Source organism: Colossoma macropomum, unplaced genomic scaffold (genome assembly GCF_904425465.1).
Source record: "Colossoma macropomum unplaced genomic scaffold, Colossoma_macropomum, whole genome shotgun sequence".
NCBI classification, from domain to species: Eukaryota; Metazoa; Chordata; class Actinopteri; order Characiformes; family Serrasalmidae; genus Colossoma; species Colossoma macropomum.
Genome location: NW_023494798.1, coordinates 18,594,023 through 18,609,822, shown reverse-complemented (window position 1 = coordinate 18,609,822; position 15,800 = coordinate 18,594,023). Strand labels below are relative to the sequence as shown.

Sequence of the window (15,800 nt, the reverse complement as noted above, 5' to 3'; positions counted from 1 at the left end):
ATACTTCAACCACATCTGTTTTCAAGCTGAATACCATCCAAATAGTGAAAGCTACATTGGATCTAATATTGTGCCTTAGTTACATAGGTTGAGCATAAAATTGACTTGACTAAAATGCTATAAAAACAGCTTAACTTCATTATAAGAACTTTATTTAGCATAGTCTAGAAACCAATCCTTATCTGTTGACTTCAGAGCTAAGTCTTATACGTCATGAATTGAAAACAAAAAAAAACACTTTAAAAGTGATTAATCATTGTGTGAAATGACATCTGATGAATTTATGTGCTCTGTTAAAACTTGATCGGACATAAAAAAATGGCACATCTTTAGAGATGGCAATTTTTTCTTTTGTTCATTAGGTGAATGGAATCAAATGGACATGATTTCCTATATGTAAAGAAATCAAGAAGGCTTCCTTAAAGATCAATGAATCTAATCATGAAACAATTCACTGATGCTCCCATTCAGCTCTAGAACACAACTTTGCGGTATTCCTTGATACTTTCATTTCCTTCTAATTTCAGGACAAATATTGCCCTGCAAAGACCATTAAGCATCAATTGACTAATTAATATCTAAGGTATCAAGAGACTTCAAGTATGTACCGATGGTCCACTTCAAGTTGAGACCTTTGCGCAGGGCAAGTTCTTGAAGTTCTAAAGTTCTCAAAAAAGTTCTTAAATGTACCAAATGTGACTCCACACATGAGGTAAAAAGTCTCAAATTGTGACTATGGTGACATTAGCTCTTGGCGACCTGTCCAGCTATGGACTACCTCAGTGGTGAGGGCACTGCTTACTGTGAGCTCCATGTCCAGAAGCTCATCAGTGAGTTAGAGTGTGTTTGAGTCAGGGGGCCATGGTCCTCAGGCCCTGCTTCTCCATGATGTTCCACAGCTTGCGCAGGTTGGACTGGGTGATGGTGTCATCAGGTTTGAGTTGCAGAGCTCGCAGGTAATTGGCCTCAGCCTCCTGGAGCTTTCCATTCAGGTGAAGGATGGCTCCAAGGTTCATCAAGGCTGCAGGGTACTGAAGGAGAAACAAAAAAATAGAACTGTCTTAAAACCGACAGTGGATTGGTTCTAGGCCTTAGAAAGGACATCTGAGGACTAACTTCAAAGTTATCCTATTATTCTCTCGTTTATTGTTAAACACAACCACAGGCTTCCCACTGAGGTGGCTAATGTCATAAACATTTTGGTACATAAATTCTGCCTGAGACGCTCTGTTATTCCAGAGTCCATCTATGCGGACAAGCATGATCTGTTTTTCTTGTGTCAAGGTCCGATGAATGATGTCCACTGCGTGAAGATTTCAATGGGAACAATATGTTGAATGCAGTGATTCTTCCAGCAGAAAGGGATTTCAATAGATAAATAAATCAAATGTGGGTGACACAATCTCTGTGTACTGTAGAGGGCCTCTCAGGTCCCTATACGTACATAAGCAAGCACATTTGCAATGGTGGCTGAAGCCAAAGTAAAGGCAAGCCTGGCATGAGCAAAACTCCCCACTAACGGTGATTCCAATATGTTAAAAACATTTAATTGCAAACGTGTGATTGTGATTTAATTCTTAACTCCTTTCTGGAACCACTTCATACATCACTTAGTGACTCTGAGGGGAAAAAAACGGCTGTATATTCTCCAACACTCAGTAGAGTTAGACCTCAAAGCTTAGTCTAACGGACAATTTTAGGCCAGCTGCCAGGCCTCTGACATGGAAATACTGAGGAAGGTGGTCATTTTGGTGGTGCATTAAGTAATAAATTACACCGGTATGTGACCCTACACTAAGAGGTCAAACCTCAAAATGAGATCTAGGGACCAACTAACTGAAGCTGTGGCATTAACTACTCACAGGCCAAAGCAGCTCATATTAGAGCATATTCACAGAGAATGTGTATGACTGAGCAGTAGAATCAACAACTTGGGTGAAAATAGCCTTCCTGCTTCTCTCTCTGTGTGGGAGCAAATATCTCACCAAAAGCAGCGTGAGATGAAGTTATATCTGTTAATATAATCACAATTACCACTTCTGCAGTTACAGTACAGCCAGTACAGTACAGTGGAGTTGGCTATCAACGCTTAACTGACATACTTATGCTCCACCAACAAATGCATTCTTTTGTATCAAACTATTGTGAGGCTGGATAAGGTTTACAAAAAGCTGGCAAATCCCCCTTCAACCTAAGAGGACACTGAGATGTACTTTGTTTAGAGTCACATAATAATGAACCTCCAGTTTAAAATGCAAATGCTACCAAGTTGGGTATGTTGTTGTAGCTAATTTTGCCACTGTGCTGAGGCATGATTGCTTCGTTGCTACAAAGAAAACCTACATCCAATCTGTCCATACACTGTGACCTTTCACACGCATACACAATAAGTATGATTGGAAGCTGAAGCCAGACTTTAAATTTAAGTAATTTGAGTTCTGCACAGAAGTTTATATAAAGTGTAATGGGTTTAATGCCAAAATACTGAAAAAAGCTTGTCCAACATTGCAACAGTTGCTGTGAAATACGGATAGGTTAACTGTGCAAGATCATTTCTGTGTCAACTGAACCTTCAAGCTAAATTTTTTTGCTTTAAGTATCCCCTGAGACAAAGATTAATGTGAAATGAAACATTTTTTCATGAAATGGTCAAGTTTGCAGGTCTTTTCAAGAAAGCTGACTTTATGCTTTGATAAGAAAGCTGATTCAAACATAAACTGTCACACACAGGACGATTAAAAAGTTTTAGCCACAAAGAAAGATTTAGCGAGCTAGCTATTTATGATAATCTACATTAAATGGACACATGTTCACAGCGTTTACCATGTCATTATCCATTCAGCAAGTCAATTTTATACAGGAATAATCTCACTTTTTGTATTTATGAGGTCACAATATAGTGTTACATTTTGATGTTTTACTTGTAAATTAAATATATTTTAAATTATATTTGACAAGGACATTTTCATCATAGTCTCACACACATTTGCAATGCCATCACGCACATCTGTGGGTTGGGAAATCATGGTGCAAGGCTAGTTGCTTCTTCAGTCCAAACACAAGAATAAACTATGGTCTATAAAAATGGTACAATCCAGCCAACAGAGATGTAAACTGAAAGTAAGCTGGAGAAGATGTTAGAGAAGCGCTTAGATTTGTGCGGAGGAGGCAGTGACTTCAACAGCACAGCACCATAAAATATCATTAGCACAATTCTGGCCCATTCATCTACAGACAAGATACTGTCAGAAACAGAGAGATGGAGTGTACGACTGCACAGCAACATTTGAAAGAAAGAACCTCTGCCACAGCTTCAAACAGCCCTACTTTCTCCTCCTCCATCCCCCTCTCCACCCCTACTGCTCTCCCCGCCATTCTCCGTTCCTCCCTCCCTCTAGGCATGCAGCGGCAACAGCAGCTCCAGATGTGGTGAGGATCAGATGACCTCTGCAGAAACAGCTGCCGAAGAGACAAACTCAGCTGGAGAGTGGAGACGAGCAGGTAACCCAAGGCTATGAGATTCAACCGCTTAAATGGTATTCCATCTCTAACAAAAAGCCATGTATCCGCTGCTTGTGCAGGATTCATATAAAACAAATGCACATAAGCTGTGAGGAGATTTGTTTACAATCTTTGGATGTTTCTTTTTTCCCCACTTTCGTCTCCAAATCACATCATACAACATAAATCCTAAGGATTGACATTGAAGTTTCCTGAGATGACAAAACAGACACTTCAGAGTATCAACACACATAAGAACTCTTGGAAAAGACACATCAACTCAGCGAATGCAAACAATAAAGAACCTTGAGCGAGTCTGTATATTTCAAACAAATCAAACGGCCGTACATTCTGTACACCGCACTGCTCTTTCCATTGCTTTAACGTTTGTGAATGATGTCGAACAAACAGACTCTGAATTCAGCAAGACTGCCATCATTGTGACCACAGCTGGTCATTGATTAAGCTAATGGGGAGCAGTTGAGTCTCACAAATCACTTTAAAGTCAACCACCATATGTGTGAATGTGCAATGTCTCATATGTAGAACAGTAGGGAGCTATGTTTTGGTACTCACATTAGGTCTCAGGCTAGCTGCTTGCTCATAGTACTTCTCTGCAGCATCGTTCAGGCTGGCTTGTCTGAAAGAGCAAGAAAAACACCAATCGGTAGTTCAGTAAACATGAAACAAATGTATTACCCAGTTGTCATCATTAAACAGAGGGTCTTGGCTTCTGTTTGTGTACCAGGGCTTCGCATCACACTATCAGTAGCACTGTATTCACAATTGTTACAAGAACTTCAGTTGAAGAGAAAGGCAGGGGACAAAAACAAGTAACTCCAAAATGGTAACTTTATAGGTGAAGACAAAACTTTCTTCATGTTTAATGTGAGATAAAATAAATAGATTTTATTCCAAGTAATTTTGGAACATTTCTATTGGCCTGTTCATCAAAAAATGGTCACACAGTGTAAAAGGGCAGGTGCTGTGCACAGATGATGTAGAAAAACGAAAATCGAAATGGAGATGCATTGTTTTTTTGGACAACGACAAAATGTACCCTCAGCCATTTTTTAGGTTGTGCCTTATAATCTACCGCTAAGCTGGTGAGATCTTCTAGAACTAGCACTGAAACCTCACTCTACACTGTGATTTGCTAAGAGAAAAACAGTTCCGCTCGTCCCAGAAGACCTGCGCCTACAGATGCTACAATAAAAAGCCCAGCTGAGGCTGCAGTCTTTTCCATATGTTCACCACATATAAAACCTACTCCTCTCAGATCACCTTTCTCTTAGCTTGTGACCATCTTCGCTTTATCTGACATTTTCTTGCATGTATTAATTTTCAAATAAATCAGAACTAGTGTTATAGCTAACATCTGCATGTCCCCGCAGGTTATAACTGTCTCAAACTCACTGCAAACAGTTTATATCTGGCAGAGATATGACTAACACGGACTGGTGGCTGCAGCTGACCAAGGTATTATAATAAAAAAGAAATAAGTAGAAGGCCTGTAACTGCATTTTGGCTGCTTGGCCTTTTGCAAAATCAAAAGGTCTCTGACATTCCTGAAGTAATGCTTCACAAAGGAATACATGTAATAAATGTCTTTTTTGTGAGGGGAAAGCATGAAATTCTTGGCAAAAATAGAAAGAGACAAGCAGAAAATAGCAGACTTTAACATGACAAACACAAAAAGTTCACTTACAGTTTCTAAACACCTGTGAAAGCATTAAACATTAGTTAAATTAAGAGATGCCTGATACGGAACTGACTCATGTTCGGAGCTGATAGAACTCAGTAGACAATGTTTCAAAAGTTTCATAAAGTTAGGGCAAAAAAGTGCTTGGCAGCGCTTTATTTACGGGATGACACGTCACCTTTGCGTGCTAACTTTGGACCCTGTATTGTCCTTCATTCTCCCTCCGGCCAGTGAAGAGCTGCAAATATAGGTCACTATGTTTCAGCAGTTTACTTTGTGAAGAATCATCTGCAGTGTCCTCAAATTGGAACTTTACAAAACAATGAAATGTCCTGAAAATAACTGTCAATTTTCAAAAATTACAAAGCTGCATAATCTTAAAGACGTGAACAACCCTATAGTCTTGTGTCTCCATTATTACAGTGCTGTCCACTGCAATGGAATGACCGAAATGAGTGTCTGTGCTTACAAATCTGAACTGGTCTGACCTTTTCATATAATAGAGAAGTTAAGTCATAGCCTAAATTTTCTGTCAATTATAAGAGCTAAACAAACTTGAAATCTTCTGTGATTGCTAACGTGGGCTTAGTGTTTAACCATAACCATGTGTGTAATCCACAAAGCGCTTTTACAATTCCTTCAGCCTACATGATGAGTCTAATTCCATGTAATTTTCACATTTACATGCACACAATAAAATGTGGCTTTGGTCCTTTGCCACGCCATTGTTTGTGGGGACCCAGAGACCCCATTTTACCAACAGTGGGAAAGTGGTCTCTCTTGAAAGTGGGAACCATGTGAGTAAATATTTCTGACTGGGGACCAGGTTTATTCTCAAAACCACATAATTGGGATAAACATTACACTGAGAGCGATTAGAGGCAGAAGGACAGGAAAATGAAGACAGTGTGTGTGTACTTGCAGACCTCCATGAATTGGAATTAGCATGTGTAGATAAGTGGACCTCCGTGAATTGGGATTGTCATATTTACTCTCAGTCATAGCCAGAGGGGGCAGGGTTTGGCTGGATGCGTGTGCCTGGCTGGCCCTAGTGGTCAAACAGTATAAACCTTGCCTGGTGCTGGAAAGCATGTTTCTCCATAGACTTTGATTCAAAATTGCCTTCTATTCCTGACCAAATCAATTTTTTTCCAAATGACATTTCAGTCTCTATTTCTTTGTTTTTTATACAAATTCCTTTTCCAGTAATCACTTGTTTTGGGGAGAACTTAAAACATTAAAAAAGCAGCTTTTTTTCCTTCTCTCTTAGATTCTACAAGTGTAGAATGCAGCTTGGCTGGTGCAATGTCCACCAAGCTGAATGGTGCCATCAACATTGGCAACATTGTTCTCTGAATATTTAACATGGTGAGTCACTTACAACTTACAACACTGGCTCAAATTTTGGTGCTGGAGGAAATTCCCCATCATGCAAAGCTAGTGCTATCAAAGACACATACTTGTGGGAATCTGAGCAAATTCCATTTTAATGAGTAGCCACTAATGTTAATGGCTCCAAGTCCTGTACTACAGTATAATGCAATATACTATAACAGTGGTTTTCAACAGGTGGTCTGCTAGGGGGCATTGTTTTTTTTTTATTTATTTATTTTTTTTAAACCGCAAGACATCATTACAATATAGACATTTAACCAAACCAATGTTTTTAATGTGTAATTTTTTTTAATATGTAAATATGTAGGTTGAGCTTCACTTCATGGATAAAGAGCTACAAACTCTTTTTTTTAGGGTTTTTATGGATACATTTTTTAGGGTGTGTATTATGTTGCGTGATTATACAGTCCAGTGAAATTCTCTAGGCTGTATTATTACGGTCTTATATTTTGCATTTGAAACGATCGGGCTGGTTAAATCATGTGGGCTGCAGCTTTTGTGGTCACTTGTATGAGCAATGAGTTGTGAAAGGTTGGGAATCCCTGTACTATAACATAACACATTGTTGCTGTTGGAGCAAAAACGTATATTTCCATTTTTTTTCATTTTATCACGATTTAAAAATCCCAGTTGGCCTTTACACTGTGTCAAAATTTCAATATGAATGGGCCAATAGAAATTGACTTGGAATAAGATATTGTTCCACTGGAAGTTAAAGATGGTTTTTCCTTTTCCTGTAAAGCCATCTTTTAGGAGATATGAGGTTGTGTTCCAACAGTGACCATCTATACTACACAGGTACAACGTCATGGTCACAGCCTTTATTCTGCCACAATCCAGTGTAGAACTGCGCAATATATAATTCTTAATTGTTTTTATTGCAATACTGATATCACAAAATACTGCAATATGCAAATGAGACTCAGAAATCATTCATTTTTGTGCTTTGAACATCCTGACCAACATCAGATGGTTCTGTATTACTTTCTATGGTTGACTGGATCAATCACGGTATTTGTAATGTAGCAAACCAACAAGTCTGCTGAAAAATATGCAGTCTAATGCATTATCTATGTTACATCATGGGTTTGCCAAGGTGTTTTAACATAATGCAAGGTATGCTAATTTCTAGCAATAAGATGGCACTATGGAGGCCTAATATGCATCACATGATGTACTGCAAAAATCTGTAAATCACTGACCGAGCACACTGGGGCACCATATGGATTTTGGACTCATTAGCATAATTCAAAATAAAAAGAAAGCACACCCAGCACAGCATAAGGAAAAAAAACACAATCCTGTGCGATTCGACAGTCCAGCGTCTTTCCCTTAGCGTGCCACTAACGCCGCCTGGCAGAGGTCTCAAAATCTAGCCGTTGTTTGAAGAGGGCTAAGGAAACGGATAGTGAGGAAGCAAACTTGTCAGAAAAGGAGGGCCCCAGAGAGCAATAAGAAAAAGCTGCACATTTGAAGCCTCTTCCCTAGCTCCCCACCCCTCTCCTCTCCCAGACTCACCCCCCAGCTGAGATCCTTCCATGCGGCCTTCCAAGACAAACATCTAAAGAACATGAGCTCCAAATGAGCACGACCACATGCCAGCATGTCGGCGGGAGGCAGAGCCTGAGACTGCAATTAACAGCCCAGGGTCCAAAGCCGTGTACAGTACACCATTAACTGACAACCTACCACAGCACTTTATGATGGATGAAAAAGTTAAGTCAGAATGTATTTGGAGAAGAAAATGGAGTGACTAAAGGGTTGAGTGTACTCTGAAGTCAGTATTTTTGGAGACATATTGTTGTCATCATATCAAAACCATGAAACATTTTTCTGCTTTTTTCACCATTTGACCTTAAACCAGTCTTTAGAGAGACCATTAAGCTCACACTTACCCCTTGTTCACCTCCAGCACAAAATCATGGTAAAAATAAAAATATTTGAGAGAAAAAAAAACAAAAAAAACCCAAAAAACTTTATATTAACCCCTTAACCATTCAAGGGCTCCCACGTAGGTCATACCGGTAATTACAAACATGTACGCACTTCTACAACTTAAGAAAAAGTCAGTCATCTTGCATTGTAGTCCATGTAGATTTTAAGGGATTAAATTATATCTATACTATCGTTCATGAGAATTTTTAGCTTCTTAAAATTCATCAACATTGCTGACAAACTGTTCACATCAGTAGGACTCTACCGTATGACAGCTTTCTGTTCAGGAAACCGTTTTTGTGCTTGTGCAGCAGTGAAGAGATTATTATTACAGCAGAGCAGCAGGGGTACTGGTGCTGTTAGAGCACTAATGAGGGTCTTTGAGATGGCGTGTGTGTGATCTTCCAGGTAGGGGACAACACAGGATGCTGAGTTTTGCCTTGTGAACTGGTTCTCTGATGCCCAATATGTTATTCAGCTGCTTTGGATAGACAGATGAATAGATCACTATATTAGTCCCGGAGGGAAAGTCATCTATTACAGCAGCACAAAGTACAGTAAAGAGCAAAACAAGAGCAAAAGTATTGCTGTACGTTATTATACGGATGCATAAACAGAAAAGGTAAAGATATATAATATACTAAAACAATCATAAAAATATAACGTGTAGTACAAATAAGTAAGTAAAATCGCATAAATATTATGCAGGTGACAGTGCAGTGGTGCATGTCATATCCAGTGAATCATCAAGCAGAAGCACCTAAACCGAGTGACTATGCACTGTAAATGATAGCGCTTAAGAATGCTGGGGTTCCCTTGCTTATGTTTATGATTTCCACACATTCCCCCAGTACTGTGAGAGCCAGTCTGAGCTGAGGGTCTTACCGGAGCATATGAGCTGCACTGAAGACCACATCAAACTCCTCACTGTCCAACTGAGCGGCCTTCTCCGCCATCTCGGCGGCCTCCAACAGCCTGGACTCCTCCAGCAAAAACTGACCTGTGACAGACAGAGCATGAGAGAGACAGGGAGAGCATTAGAGAGAGCACATGAGACAGAGTGGGGGAGATGGTGAGAGAAAAACAGAAGAGAGAGAAGAGAAAGAGGGGGAGACAGTAGGAGGAAAAATGACAAAGTGAGGGAAAGAGAGAGAAGAGGAACGAAGGAGCAAGAGACAGCAAGAGAAAAAGAGATGCGAGTGTAAAAAAGAAAAAGAGCGAGCAAGCAAGAGAAAGCAAAAAGACCGAGAAAAAGAAAAAGCAAAAAAGAGCGAGAGACAGTGTGAGAAAAAGTGAAAAGTGAGAGAAATAAAGCATGAAAACGAGAGCTCGAGAAAAAGAGAAAGAGGGAGAGAGAGAGATTGAGAGAAAGAAAGATGAGCCAGAGCGAGACAGAGAGGGAGAGGGAGAGGGAGAGAGAGAAAAAGAGAAGAAGAAAATGAGACCGTGAGAGAAGGAGAAAACCAGAGAGAGAGAGAGGAAACAAAAGAGGAAGAGACAGTAAGAGGAAAAAAGTGAGGGTAAGGAGAGAAAGAGTAAGCAAGAAAATGAGAGAGGAGGAAAAGAAAGAAAAAGAGGAAGCAAAAGAGGAAGAGAGTGTGAGAAAACGAAAAGTGAGAGAAATAGAAGAGATATTGAGGAAGAATGGGAGAAAGAAAGCGAGAGAGCCACGAGAAAAAAAGGGAGCAGGTGAAAGTGAAAATTGAAAGACGGAGAAATAGAGAGGAAGAGATCAGTAAAGAGAGAGGAGAGAGATGGAAAATGTTGACAGTGATGTGATAAATTTATGCGTAATTCTAAAAATAGTGTGATCTTTAATGTGTATTCAAACAGCACACTGAGAATGTGTATTCAGTCGACTGAGAGCAGAATCTCTCTACTGAGTGTAAAACAAAGCTTCGTCATATAGGCCTACTGTATAGAGGGAGAGTTACATTCTACTTCATTCCTGTAAAACATTTCCTTTTGGCTCAGAGGGACGGGCAGTCTAGACTGGTCTGGCCGCTCCCTGGTGGTTACATGTAATATAAGACATTGTACTGCACTGGCCATCTGACAGTTGATTTGTCTGATTAAGATTTCCTGATAGGACTGATCGTCTGATGTGTGCTGGTTAGTACCGTAGAGCTGTGGGGAGTTAAGTGACTTGGCTCTGGAGAGACCGCAGCAACACTGCTGGGGGGGCAGCTGATCTGGGAAGCGCCCCACATGCTGAGAGCCAGGTTTGCACTGGAATAAATACTCTGTTGCTTTTGGTAAGCACCACACTCCCACACTGTCTCGCCAAACCAGGCATATTTTCCCCAAATAGTTAGGAATGAAACATGAACCTCTAGGAGTGCGAATGCAACAAGTCTATCTTCACTGTTTCTAGGATACCTCAAGGACAAACATGGCTTGAGACAGACGCCAATCTCTCAGATTCTATTCAGTTTTTTTGAATGTTGGCAAACATTGGTCAAATTGGTCAAGTTGAATTAACTTCCAAATGGAATGTCTCACTCAGCATGACATTCACATAAAATACCAGCAAGTTCTCTCAGCATAAAGTGCACCAGCAGAGGGAGAAACATGAGTCATGTTCTCTAGCGTGGTATACGCATTTTCAGAGAACAATGCAAGGAAATGCGTGATGTTCATTTATTGGTCTTTTGTTCGCTCCAAGTGATCCCTGATCGGACACGTACGAAGCTGCACTGTGCAGATGCTTTGGCAGCTAGAGAGTGGGAAAGCATGTCAGCGGGGTTAGCCAACAGTGCTGTGATAATAGTCTGGTCTATACCCAGAAAATGCTCCGTCTGGAGGCCAACCAGCTATGGAAAATGTGGGATTTGAAAGGAATCTGTGGAAAACGATGCACAGGTGTTGGCAAGAAAAGTACACTAGGAGCCTACTGATGAAAACTTGTGTTAGTTGTTAATATTGTATATTCTAATATATTTTTAACAGATGTTTAAACATACATTCAGGCTACACCCAAAGCTATCCCACCAGAATTGTGGTTCCAACATAAAAGCAATGCGAAGCAGATGATGCATTAAAGTTTCACGCAAATCTTCAGTCTATTGCCTTGATGATATCAGTGACATTCCTTCATTTAACCCTTAGCTTAGAGGGCATACGGTGAAGGGAATCATTGTAAATCCAAGCTAAGAGAGCCTTAAACTCCAACTGAGACAAAAAAATTTAAATGGCTACTGGGCATCATTTGGTTGACTCATGTTCATGCTACACACATGAGCACACAGTTGTCATTCCCCCTTAGAGAAACAAACCCTCATTATTCCCGTCTCTGTCTTCTCATGCATGGATTGTTTGGTTTTGCTAGAGAAATATTTAAACCCAGGTAATCTTTAGATATGGTGGAATATGGATGTACTACAGAGCACCATTCAACTACAGGACAGTCTACAAATCCGGCCTCAATTAGTAGAATTTTTACTTCAGACAAAGAGCTAAAGGCAAAGAATTACCATAATGTGGTGCTTTAAAGAGCAGCATGACATATTCAACAGTATTTCAGCTCTTCTATTAAGAAAATGAGCCTAAAGCGACAGAAAGATTATTCATTCTGCAAGAAACCAGTGGCTCTGTATGATCTCGCTATGCTATATTAACATTTTCAACTACCTACAAGACAGAGGAACAGAACGTAGTGTCGTGATAAAGTCAGAGACCACTGTTCATTTCTTTAAATTCCAGTCAAAGCAGCCATTAACTACATGCTATTCATTTTTTTCAGTTTTTTCATTGTTCCAGTATTTAGTTTGTCCACACTTTTGCCTTTATGACTTGCCGTCAGTCTTTTTTAAAGAAATCTGCAGGGATATTTTTCCACACCTCCAAAGTTCAGTCTAAGAAGTTGTTTGCATTTTCTGCTTCTCATGATCCCAGTAATCCCAAACATATTCAGTGATGCTGCGGTCTGGACTCTGGGGTGGTCAGTGCATTGTTTGAAGAATTCCAGCAACTTCTTTGTTTGATTTGTAAATGCTCTTTTTGTCCATTTCCTTTTCTCAGTAACAGCTTCCTGACAGCTACACATCCTTTCAGACTCATAGTGTTGGGCTGTCTTCTCACAGTGGAAAGACGGACAGAAACACCTGTGGATTTCTTTCAGGTCTGAATGAAGAGTGGAGCTTGATTTTCTCCTCTCTCTCAAAGATGAATGTACTGTTTATCTGAAAGGTTTGGTGGTCTACCAGGTCTTGCACAGTTGGTAAGAATCCCATTTTCTCTGTATCTTTAACTAATTTTTTTGAACTTCAGTTTTCACTGAAAACTTTTCCACTTGTTTTTCTTTGACTTTCCTCTTCCTTAAACAAGTGGATTTTGTATTTAATTTCCTGCAAAAACTGAATAACTTTTATTTAACCGCTATTTTGACTGGAAATTAAACAAAGAGCGGTCTCTGACTTTTGTACAGTTCTGTATCTAAAACAGAACTTTTTAGAATGAATCTTAAAGATAGACAGTTATGCTTACCATAATGCATGTAGCAGTTTCCTTTAGTGGGATCGAGCTGAATGGCCTTCAGGAAGTACTTTTCTGCTTCCGTTTTTTGACCCTGAAATATAAATAAATAAATAAATAAATAAATAAATACATACAAATATACATAATAGGATAATAATATAGAAATCTTACATTATTACTGGGGCCATGTGTTTCCACATTTGCCAAATGTTTGGATAAAATTGTACACATTTTGCACTTTACAATGTGTGAATGCAGTTCAAATGGTAATGGACTGATACTGCACTCCACATATCTACTGAAAAACTCTATCAGACAGTGGTATATTCATTTCACTACGAATATACTGCTATCTGATGGAGCTCCTCAGCACTATGACTATGAAAAATAAATATTGCAGTGAACTTTAGCTTTAGCTCATGCCGCATGTTCATGATCAACTAACTATCCAGATCTAAGAGCTTTGTTATGAATGGAAGTGTGAAATGGAATTTTTGACTTGAAGTGAGTGAATGTTTAATGCCCCTTTAGGCGTGAAAGAGATACTGGTTCCAGTCTCAGGGGCATTATCATAACATGCTTTCACGCTTTGGTTGATAAATAGAGCAAGGGTTCAGCTGTAGATCGGCTGCAAACGTGTGATATATTCATATTTATATTGTATGCACTATTTAAAATCCCCAAAACCAGCAATGTACAACACTAAATCAGTTTAATGCATTTCCATTATGTCCAAGCGGTACTGTTTATCGTTAGACATGGATGCTTGCCTCCTTACACCATGGTAAAATGAGGTGCAAATGAATGTAGTGTACATGGTGACCTCTGCTTTGCATTACAGCATTACATTTTTTCAGCGTCACAACCTTTAAATCAATGCTAGGTGATAATGTCTACACCAGTATACCGGCATCAGTGTTGCACAATGGTGTTCTTAGTTTTATCTATATTGAAAAATAACAAGCATTATATCTAGAACAACATTCTACTAAAGGGTCCATATCTTTTTTTTTTAAACAGGAGTGTTTTATGCAGTATAGAAATATTGCTAAAGTTTCAAAACATTGTTCACTCCCCAGTCCATTCAGTCAATATAAGAAACATAGCTGCAAAAATAGCCTTTTTTGTTTTTCTTGTTGCTGTGATGCCACAAAACAACAACACGTTTACACAGATCCACCTATTCAACCTAAAGCAGTTTATAAGTGTTTCTTCTGAAATCAAGGGTATTAATAGGAAGTTTGTCCCCAGTTGCTGCAGTAACGGTGTCTAATCTTCTGGGAAGGCTTTACACTAGATGTTGAAACACTGCTGTGAGGATCTGATTGCTTTCAGCCACAAGAGCATCAGTGAGATCAGCTATGTTGGATGATTAGTTCTGGGACAAAAACTTTTCTCCAACTCATCCCAAAGGTGTTGGATGGAGTTTCAAGAAAACAGTTTCTCTGCTCCATAGCTCAATTGTGGGATCTTTATAAACCCTCTAGCCGATGCTCGGCATTGGACATGGTGACCTTAGGCTCTTGTGCGGCTGCTCCAGAGCATCCCATTCTATTGGCAATGCTTTTTTATGGAGATTATACAAGCTGAGTGTGCCTATGTGGCAATGGGAGCACTATATAGGACATATATAATGATATATATATATAATGTGTATAATCAGAGTTTCAGGCCAGACTGCTTTTTGAATGAGGAACAGTACAGGGCAGCAAATCAGAATGGAGCTCATTTACATATATCAGTCACAACAACATAAATCAGCATGTTTCATTCTAAAGGATGAAGAGATGTCAGAAAATGGTCAAATTCATTTTAACTGTCTGATGCATCAACCCACACAAACATAAGCTGAAAAAAGTCAAAATGCAACAACAATGTAGAACAGGGGCGCTGAAGACTTGAAGAGAAGAAAAAAGGACAAAACAGACCAATCAAGTAATACTGTTCTAGATCTGTAAAACCTTCTTTTAACATATAGTAATGCAATGACAACGGGATATGAACACTGCCTAGTACAACTTAAACCCCATCAAACTGAGCATTTTGCCAGCAATCCACTCTACTAATCTGCAGACCCATTACCTTCATTGAGATCTGCCACCAGACAAGTTATTGCATGAGAATGTTCATGTTTGGCCACAGTAAAATACAACAGCATGAAGAATATGTACTTTCAGTGTGTTACTGTTCTTCTATCACTGTATAAAAGATCCATTAGTCTTCCTTAATTATTGGAAGCGCTCAGTTTTTCAAGCGAACAGGTGAGCTCATTTACCGGACAGTTCAGATCGGTAATCTTGTGTTACTGTTTTGTTTAATCAGAGTGGTGATAAAATGCAACTAAAGTGTGACACTTCTATTCATGCGCTTTCTTGTTCTAAGATGTAGTTTGTGAGACAAACAAAAAAAATCTCTTTTCATATTAAATAAATGCAACAACAGCACTGAGAAGTTGCATTACTGAAAGAGAAGAGCAAATTAAACGTCAGAAAGAGACACATTTTGGTATTTCACCTTTAAAGATTAAATGAAATCGCAGCCTTTACAAGCAAAAAAATAGTTTCATGTCATTCAATATGATGTCTTGACGCCAAGTGCTCATATTCATGTTATCACTCTAAAGCAATATCCTGCCCCACCTCCTCAATGCATACTCTGCTGACCCCCTAATCTGAGCGTGACATCAGACCACTAACAGACACACTGCTGTTCTGGCCTCTCTGAGGTGTTTATGAATAGAGTCTGAGTCTGATTAGCTGCGGAAATGACAGAATTCAATAACGTGCTCGAG

At 39.4% G+C, this 15,800-nt stretch overlaps 1 protein-coding gene across 1 annotated transcript in view; it reads right to left on the bottom strand.

The window, feature by feature from the left end:
* Positions 1 to 232: 232 nt before the first annotated feature.
* Positions 233 to 15,800, bottom strand: part of tmtc2b (transmembrane O-mannosyltransferase targeting cadherins 2b) — a 136,980-nt gene continuing 121,412 nt past the window's right edge. The window contains exons 9-12 of the mRNA XM_036584743.1: positions 13,019 to 13,100; positions 9,419 to 9,533; positions 4,078 to 4,141; positions 233 to 1,031 (exon numbers count right to left, since the gene is read on the bottom strand). Coding sequence (XP_036440636.1) covers positions 852 to 1,031; positions 4,078 to 4,141; positions 9,419 to 9,533; positions 13,019 to 13,100 — 441 coding nt within the window. The 3' untranslated portion in view covers positions 233 to 851. The remainder of the gene's footprint in view (positions 1,032 to 4,077; positions 4,142 to 9,418; positions 9,534 to 13,018; positions 13,101 to 15,800) is intronic.